General features: G+C 46.7%; 1 protein-coding gene across 2 annotated transcripts in view; it reads right to left on the bottom strand.

The window, feature by feature from the left end:
- Positions 1–9,902, bottom strand: part of ASPSCR1 (ASPSCR1 tether for SLC2A4, UBX domain containing) — a 96,947-nt gene that overhangs the window by 49,042 nt on the left and 38,003 nt on the right. For both annotated transcript variants that reach the window (XM_032764518.2, XM_075071943.1), the window contains exons 7-8: positions 9,051–9,489; positions 1,032–1,171 (exon numbers count right to left, since the gene is read on the bottom strand). In XM_032764518.2, the coding sequence (XP_032620409.1) occupies positions 1,032–1,171; positions 9,051–9,489 (579 nt within the window). The remainder of the gene's footprint in view (positions 1–1,031; positions 1,172–9,050; positions 9,490–9,902) is intronic.

Genomic DNA, 9,902 nt, shown 5'->3' with positions numbered 1-9,902 from the left:
GATTTCTTTAATTACTTGCTCCATTATCTTCCCTGGCACAGAAGTTAAATTAACTGGTCTGTAGTTTCCTGGGTTGTTTTTATTTCTCTTTTTATAGATGGGCACTATATTCGCCCTTTTCCAGTCTTCTGGAATCTCTCTCATCTCCCATGACTTTCCAAAGATAATAGCTAGAGGCTCAGATACCTCCTCTACTAGCTCCTTGAGTATTCTAGAATGCATTTCATCGGGCCCTGGTGACTTGCAGGCATCATGGTAGACTGAGGCACAGAGAGACTCTGGACCAGATCCAGAGATGCAATCCATCCCTTATATACTGCTCTGGCAGTGCCAAGGGGCCAGAAGGCAACCAATCTCCCATGCTGGTGATTCTCCTACATCACACAATGTATCATATAGCTACTGACATTAGGCATAGGTTGGGAGCTGAGAAGGGGCCATTATCAGGTAGAATACCATGGAGAAGCCACTAGGCCACTCTAAAATAAACCAAGGCCAGCACACAACCAGCTCTAGGATCAGGGAGTCTTCCTAGATGGGAAAAGCAAAGAATCTGGCCCAAGGTCACAGAGCAGATCTGTGACTGAACCAGGAACAGAATCAAAATCTCCTAAATTCCAGTCTAGTCCCAGAACCCCAATCCCATCCCTCCCTCCAGCACTCATTATTGGAGTGTTTTCTGTTCTAGTCTGTTGACCAATTCTATTGTGTTGTTCAGTAGCTCAGCTCTTGATTTGAAAATCACAAATGCTCCAGATCTGGAACCTGTCCTGGACAGGTGCCAAGCTCCCTGCTTAGGCCAAGTGATTAACAACAAGATTAAAGTCTGAGATCTCTCAAATCACCAAGGACAGGAGAGTTTTTTATAAGACTGAGGAGCTAGAATTCCCAGGTACACAGAGCCCAAGCCATCGATCAGACCAGCACCTTTTCCCAAGAAGCCAGCATAATCTATAGAGCACCAATGCACTACATTCAGAGTGGCAAAAGGAGATGGAGGAACTTCAATTTCTAATGAAAAGAAAGCTTGCCTCTCATTCTGCAGCTGGGCCAAGCGTTTCCGCACATCGTCCACCGTGACTTCGAAGAACTCATCAGGAAGATCCTGTGGACCAGCAGACAGCAGCTCTTCCAGGTCTGGATGGCATACGACTGTCTCTCGCTCCAAATGCTGCAGAGCAAAGAGGGAGCACAGGTTAGACTTGAATGCTACGCCCCAGCTAAAGCCAAAGCATAGCACAAAGAATCAGACCTCAGCATTTGCAAAGTAAGGTCCATTCACAGGCTGCATCTCTCTTCTAGAAAAGACCTACCCACAGGGATCTTGTCACCTACATAACACACAGACTTTATATTATACTGCAGCTCTAGCTAACCATTCCCCTGCTATAAGTACTAGAGAGCTGCTCCTCTCCCAGTGTCTATCCACATCCCCAAATCTTCCCAGTGGTACAGCAAAGTTGCCTTCTCTCCCCTCCCTGGGACAACGCATGCCACGTACCTGGAAGAAGTCCTGCTACAAGCACCTGGATGTCTGAATCATCACCAGCCAATCAGATTACTCAGTTTTGGAACAACTCTAACTTTTTAGAACCCAGACAGTCTCAGGTAGATGAGAACTTGTATGAGACAGAAGAACAGGAAGTGCTGCAATCCCCAGAGCCGAGAGAGGCAGGCCAGTGGGAGAAATGAGCTTTTATGGATAATATACAGTTCTGTAACCAGGAGCCTCTGACAGCCAGGTGCCTGCCTGACATGGCCCAAGACTCCATGATTTAGGATATTCCTATTTAAGCAAACCTTTTGGCCCTCCTCTCTCTCACACATACCCGCCAACCAACCTCCAGCACACCCCTGCACATAGCCTCCTGTCCCATTCATTCTCCCATGCACAGGGCCCCCTGGGAACACAAAGCGTCTCTCAGAGACAACGCAAATTACAAGGCAAGGTTTGCTATGTTTGTGGGCACCAAAGGGTAATTTGAGAAATTAAAAGAGCGAGGTTGTGTGGGTGGGACCCTCGGCTACTTTTAGAAAGTCAAGTGGAGTTAGCTTTAACTAAAGGGTGAAGGAGCCTGATTGCGGCTTTCCCTGGGCTGGGAAAGAGGAGTGCCCAGAGCTGCAGCATTCCCTGGACTGCGAGCACAGGAAAGGTTCCTGAGCTGCCAAGATGCCCTCTTGGAAAGAGACTCCTGCATGTCAATCTTCCAGCACTAGCTGTTTACAGAGTTAGGTAACAGCTGCATCAGTGCAGCTGTAGTGCATGTGGTGAAGACGCTCTATGCCAATGGAGGAGCACTCTCCCATCAGCATAATTACTCCACCTCTGTGAGAGGTGGAAGCTATGACAGCAGGAGAGCATCTCCTGCCGACATAGCATCAGTATAGACACTGCTTAGGCTGATCTAACTTGCGTACTTGGCAGTGGGGTGGGGTCTTTTTCACAACCCAGAATGATGTAAATTAAATAACTTAAGCAGTATTAGAGGGGTAGCCATGTTAGTCTGGATCTGTGAAAGCAACAGAGTGTCCTGTGGCACCTTACAGACTAACAGACATATTGGAGCGTAAGCTTTCGTGGTGAATACCCACTTCGTCAGATTCATGTATTTAAGCAGTACTGTAGACCTGCCCTGGGTCTCCTTCAAGCCAGGCAGAGGAAGCTACCTCTCTTGCATCATTCTGGGCTTCACATGAACAGGACACTTTGCCATCCTCCCAAACAAAGGTAATTAGATTTGATCTCGCTGCAATGATCAACTCTAAGCACATCTACAGCCTTGTCAAATAGTTTTGTATCCATCACCTCAGGAAAAGCCTGGGGAAAACATATGGAGAATGCAACATGCCCTGAAGAGTCTCTGGAATCCCCAGGAGAGAATTCCAGAGTCAAGGGACCTACCAGCAGTGCGTCATTTAATATAATTGAGGCTACTAACTCAAGCACCTTGACTAATCATGACAGTGGCAGAATCCCACAAGAAGAGAGACAGGCCGGGCCCAAACCATTTAGGGCTTTGTAGATTAAAGCCTTCAGCCAATGCATATCAAAGCATAGGTGTAACATGCACCTATAGGGATACTCCACTTCAGAGGAGGGCAGCTACATTCTGGTCCCCTTTGCTCAACTGCTTTTCCTACTTCATGTTTAACTCCACTGGGCTACAGCCTGCCATAAGAGTCACACAAACATCTCCACTAAGACAGCAGGAGGCCAAGATCCTTCTTCCCCAATTTCATTCTCTGTCAGCTAGTCAAAATTACAGATAAGTTGTGCAATAAAACCAGGATCATTCAAAAGATAAATGCTCTTATCTCCATGCCCATGTGCTCCAACACTGCCTCAATACCTGCCAAATACTACTTCAGCTGTGCATCTGCTGTGGTATGAAATATTCTTTTCAACAGTACTGAATGCTGAATATCTGAAACAAATTCTGAACACATGACTATAGAAACAAGCCTCTGAGTTGGTGACTGAAATAGCGTAAAATTTCTCTCTGTAGAATATTCAACTTACACTAGGGATAAGAAATTCCAAACCTGTCCAAGGGGTCTGCAAAAAAACCCAATGCAAACAGAACAAGAATTCCCACCCACTTGACCTTTAAGCCAGACCCCAACAGGACACTAACAGCTCTCAGCTTTAGAGAGAATTGCCGTGATGGATCTGTAGGGCAGCAGCACACAAGTTAGGAGCCTGTGCCCTTGCAAAGCTCCTGCCATCCAGTCCCTACAGGTGCACCAGTTCCGATGACAGAAACATGGAGAGCAGCATATCTTGTACACACGAGCCTACCACCGAGGTGACCGTTTTGCAATAGATGATACAGCCTGAAGAGAGACTGCTACTGAATAATAATACTTCATCTAGGTAGCTTACTCTCAGTGGTATCACCTGTGCCCCCTTCCACTCCATCGCTACCCATTCACACAAACAGTATCTATGAGCTGGAGGGGCCAATCTGTTTCTGTCACTTCACCCAGTCTGTTTTACCCAAAGGGCAGCAGCTGCCATTTGCTGCTTCTTGTCCCATTGATATTCATTCCCTATATTCCATGGGCCTTTCTGAGTCCAGTTGCTTCCATCTCAAGTTTGGGTCAGAAATTATCTCAACTGGCAACTAATAATTTTAAGTATAAGCAGAGTCTGAAAGCTACCTTCCAACCCCGACTCCCGTGAACAGCATCACCCAACAATGGGACACAGCAAATGGCATAAACACGTCCCTCTGTAGGAGGTCCAAAAGCCTGATCTCAGAGCACCTGCTGTGGATGAAGTCTCCCCACAGACTCATGCCCCTTAGCTTCTCAGAGCCAGGGGCAGCTATGTGTTCTCACAGGCAATGAGGGGGTTCAGGGAGCAACAAGCTAAGGCTGCCCATACAGAGGAGACTGCCAGCGACATCCTAATCCCATCAACTGTGCCCAATCCTGCTATCCTCACCCCACCTCCACCTCACAGTTTAGTCCAGATTTCTCTGAACAGGAAGTCATGGCAGAGGGAAACACTCGTTAGCTGACACTAGGAAGTTCCACTCTCTACTGAGATAATTAATGGGAAGGGCACACTGTACCTTTCTCCAGCAGCAGCTCCTTCTGGGAAGCTTAGAGCAAAAGCATTGTAAATCAGGGAGATGATAAACCCTGCAACACCAGTTCCTGGTCATGGTCTCCAATATTTCCTGCCCAAAGTTGAGTTTTCAGGCACTTCTGATCAATATGATGGAGCCATCCATCAGGCCTCAGTATGTCTATACAAGACACCCAATGTCCGCAATAATGCCTATTGGTTTGAGGTCATCACTTTGGCTCTGAAAAAGGGAGCAGTGGAGGGAAGCTCTAAAAGCTCCTTCTGACTTCAAAGCAAAGTAGCAGACAGACCCAGCTCCGCTCCCCACTGCAGTAAGCTCTGATCTCCAGGGGAATTTGGAGTAAAGCTACCGTCTAATAATTAATGTTTAGACATCAAAGCTAGCATGCGGCTGGTCTGCAAACCATCCTTAGCCCAGAAATGGAGAGACACCTGCACAGATTTTATCCAGTCTCTTCATTTCAATCCAAACGCCACACACAGGCACAGCATTAGTGGGAAGATTCTTTTACTAAAATGGACCTTTGATGTTTAAAAAAAAAAAAAAAAAAAAAAAAAAAAAACTGTTTTGGGTTTTTTTTTCAGGTCTGAAAAGGGACAAAAAGCAGATGCCATGTGCCTGGCCCTACATTCTGTGCTGCTGCTGGGAGTGAGGAGGGCAGAGAAGGGCAGGAGCGGGAGCGGGAGCGGAAGCTCAGCTTAATCAATCAGCAGCAAAGGCACCCGAGATCAAAGGGCATGAAAGCATCAGTCAAAGTTGCATTCTGTTGAACATGAGGGCAGAAACCTCCAGAAGCACCTGCTCCCGAGGCAGCTCTCACAAACTGGGAGTGGGAGGCTGGCTCTAACTGGGTAGAACAGCATATAATTCCAGTGGAGATAAGACTTGGGGAGGCTAGAACATAAACTAGAGTCCTTCGCTGTGTGTGGTCAGAGTTCCAGTCAGCTCTCCAAGCCTGTCTAAACCCAGGCTGCAGAACAGTGTCCCATATAGCTACAGGCAAGGCATGAAAGGGGAGATAGGTTTGGCCCTGCACCAGCACATAGAGATGAAGGATGACACCAGCCCTTCTGATTCTTCAGCCATATCCCTACTCAGGAATGAGAGTCTGCTCCCCACTCCTGACTCCCATATAGCGGGAACAACAGCCAGAAGGAGACAAGCTCGGCCTGGGCAGGCAGCAGGCACATTGTCCAGCTCTTCAGGCTCAAACCCCTCCCTCTGAGGGGTTCAATTCCAAGGACCAGCAGTCTGGAGCATGCATGAATAGTCATAATTTAACTGGAAAAGCACCCGTCTGCTACACTATTCGAGGCTCAGGAATCCTTCCAGGGTCTGGTTTCTGTTTTTAGGCAGTGAACCCCTCTCAACAATGGGAAGCACCCACAGAGACACCTGCGAAGGAGGAGATCATGCACACACACTCCACCCTGTTGAGCTCTCATGAAGCCAGGCTCTCTGAACCTCACCAGACATTTTTTATGCAACTTCTAAGATTTTATTTGTTTAATTTCTTGACTGGGTCAGGTCTGAGTACAAAGGTAAAACTCGAACCTCAAGGATTTCATAGCAGGCGGCATTCAAAAGGAAAGAACAGAGAAGAGGATTCTGTGAAGGGTTAAAAAAAGCCAGCCCCTGGGTTTGGGAAGTAACCCCTGATAGACTATCATTCCCAGCTTCTGGAGAGTGGACCCAATGACAGCAGGGGAAGTCTTCATCAAATTGTGACTGCCATTTTGTCTTGTAATCTTCATTTTCTATCAGGACCTCCATTTTGTATTATGCACTGAACACATTTAACTTTGCCCAAGGCAAGCTTATTGAATTACATTCCAGCTAGTCTGCCTCCCCAAGAAAGGTTTTTGACACTGATGGAATGTTCTCCTCTTCACATGCTACACACTGTTGTAATCATCTTTGTACAAAATATACCTTGTAAAGTATCATTTGAAAATTAATAACTTGCTAGTTAATATTATCATGGTGAAATGTATGTAGCAACCTTATGTGTCAAGTTATGAAATCCCCCCATGGTGATGTTAAAGGCACATGTTCAAAAATCATGTAGCCCTCATTAGATATAACTGGTCAACCAGGCCTGTCTTAAACAAAGGGAGTATGTTTTACCTCAATCTGCATGTAAGTGGTAAACAGAGTCCTCTGACAGCAAGGGGGTGAAGAAAAAGAAAGAAAATCTGAATTTCAGCATACACGGGTGAGGAAAAAAACTACAGGATGCCTCCTTCTTACACCCGACTCCATGTTTCCTTGCTCTCAGCTGGAAAGAACTTTATCTAGGGGTCACACTCAGGAACATGCATTTCAAAGGGTGACTGAACTATAAAAGTGAGGGACAAAAACACCCCACGTTCTTTCTCCCTCTCCATCTCTCTCTTTTCACCTACGAAGATAAAAGAAACAGCCATTGGACCTTGGGAGTAGATCCTGACCTGAAACTTGATCAGCAATGCTACTGAAAACCTGTGGTAAGAATTTCACCTTGAATCAAGTTTAGTTTGTTAAGTTTAGTATTAGGAAGCATTTTATCTTTCTTTTTCTTGTAACCATTTCTGACTTTACTGCCTTACTACTTCTACCCACTTAAAACCTCTCTCTTTGTAGTGAAATGAACTTGTTTTATTCTTTTATCAAAACTAATCCAGCACTGTGAACTGTGTGGGTAAGTCCATTTAAGGTGGCAAGCTGCTGGTACCTCGATCCCCTTAGAGGTGCAATGGGCCTCATCTATCTGGACCGTCCTGGAGAGGGCTGGATACTGCAGAACACACGTTTTGAGGGGAAATCTGAGACTAGGAGTGTGCTGGAGTCACCCTACATGTGGTAACCAAGGTTGCTGGATGCCAGAGGGTGGCTGCCGGCTTCAGAGTTGCAGGACAAGTGCTATGGCTTTACAAACACACTCTTGGTTTTACCTGCAGGCTGCTTGTGAGTGACCCAAGTTGGAAGCTACAATAGCAAAGCATTGTAAGGCACCCAAGTTTGCAGGGCAGTGATGACAGCCCCCTCATTTGTGTAGACTGCACCCCAAAATGTCAGACACCTCATTGAAGGACCATCACGCAGAAGCCATCAGCTTTGGTATCTCAATTGCTGACCCATGAAACAATGGATTTTCTACACAAGGGCACCCGCATGGCCTGTAAATAATGCAGTTTGTTTGTCAATAGGGGCACATGGCTAAAGGGAGAGAGACTGTATTTGGGTGGGGGGAATGCTCTTCTAAGCAGGGAGACAAACACTGCGACATGTAAGTAGGACTGGGTGGAAAGAGAAGGCAGAAAGGATTCTGGCTTGCCTGAAACACACAGAAGCTTGAACTCACAGAAGGGGTGAGATCAGACTTGGGAGGAGGCATCTCAAGACTTTTGTTATTTTTCAAAGATGTGTAACTCTCTAGTTCTTTTTAAGAGTAAAGTGACTGTGGTTAAGACATTTCTTTGCCAAGCCTGTGTTCCTTGCTTTCTTGCCATGGTACCCCGGAAGGTGTTAAACTAGAAGCCAGAGTCCCAGCTGCTAAGTGGAAATCTAGGGGAGCATATGTAAGCAGCTAATCAGCTTGGAGAGAAAGGCAGTACAAGGTACTGGTTTTGAGGACTAGGACAGTTGGATTGGAGAGTTTCATGTCCTAGGGAAGGCTCAGACAAATGGTTTGATCCACGGGAGTCCTCTCTAGAATCCCTGAACCAGAAACAGCTACTAGACTCTACTCAGACCCCACTGGGTTACAAGCACATGCAACCAGGATCTAGGTCCACTCACAACAGATTGGTGTCCACACAGAGAGGCACTGGGTCAGGCTGCAACAGATTTGATAAGGCCATCCATTCTCCCAGGACACTACCCACAGGGGTATATTTCTAATCATGTAGAAGGTCACGGAGCCTCCACAAGTAACAAGCATATCTCAGGGAGGAAGTACAAGTCTGGCCAGTTAAATCCTATCTTTCCTTTGGCAAAACTACAGACTGAGTAGTGGTGGGAGAGCACTCAGTGCCCCATGCCTGGAGGCAGGCACAGCATCTGGCTACTGCACTTAGCGCTGCAGAGTGTGTGTCATGCACTATAGAAAATAGTTCTTTTTTTAATGCTTCTAACTCAGCCTTGCTGCGTGCATTTGTCCAGGAGACAACACGTTTCAAAACCTAGTCTAACTCCTCTGTCCATTGGACAGAGTGCAAGTTCCTAAATCTCCACCACTCATCTACCTCTGGAACATCACGCAAGCAATCCAAAAAGCAACAACTCCCCAGCAACACAACATCCTTAATATCAGAAGCCACAAGCCCAGTGGCTCAAGTCCCAGGATTACAGGACAGAAAATACTAAAAAAGGACATGTTTTCTCTCTCTTGTTAGAAGCCTAATCTCGAGCAAGGGAGGATGAGAGTAAAGCCCTTCTAACCCAGACACCCAAAGAAAGCAAAGCTCCCCTTACCTGCTCTTGCTCCTTTAGCTGTTCTTGGCTGGTCTTAGACTTCTTTGGCTTAGAAGGGCCTCCAGGACTGGAGAGAGATGTTGGCAGCTTTGAAGATAGCATATCTGACACTGGTAAGTCTGCAGCTACAGGGGTCCCCCCCAGACGCTGTCCATCTCCAAAGAAAGGGACAAATGGGGCAGGCGCAGGATCTGAGGGAGGCCACAACTCCCCCAAGCTGGCCTGGGATACTTTAATCAAGTCCTGCTTGTCTGTGCAGTTGTTTAAAGAGAAGGCCACATCTCTGGGGTCCAAGTCCTTTGAGAACATGTTTGTGTGAGGTAATGGCATATCTACTGCTCCTTCAGTAGAGACTGGGCTCACTGGCAGCTTGCTAAATGGGGCCGCCATGCCCACAGCCTCCTCCTGGCCAGAGGAGCCACATTTCTTCATGACAACCCTGAAAAGGAGACACCACAGAAAGTAGTAAAAGCAAAATCATTGACTGAAAGAATTGTCCTTCCTCTCTCTTCCCCCCATAATGCCCTGGACACAAGGGAGACTACTGGTCACAAAAGCACAAACCCCCACATGGTGCCTCCATGGGATGACCACAGAAAATAAGTTTTCGTTACTTTGAAGTCAGTTCTAAAGAACCTGAGAATGACCCACTCCCAGGGCGAAACCCCCCCTCCAAGAAAACAGCAACAATCATCTATACAGCCACCAGTACATTGAGCAGGTGGATTGGCTAGTAGACACAGAATAAGACCTCCCAAATTCTAGCCAGCAAGAGGCATGGCAGGCCCTCTGAGTTTAATATGCCTGAAATCCAAAGTAGTGAAGATGCAGTCACAGGTTTTGTCCTTTCCT

Source organism: Chelonoidis abingdonii, chromosome 13 (genome assembly GCF_003597395.2).
Source record: "Chelonoidis abingdonii isolate Lonesome George chromosome 13, CheloAbing_2.0, whole genome shotgun sequence".
Classification (NCBI taxonomy): domain Eukaryota; kingdom Metazoa; phylum Chordata; order Testudines; family Testudinidae; genus Chelonoidis; species Chelonoidis abingdonii.
This window is presented reverse-complemented; position numbering and strand designations above follow the sequence as displayed.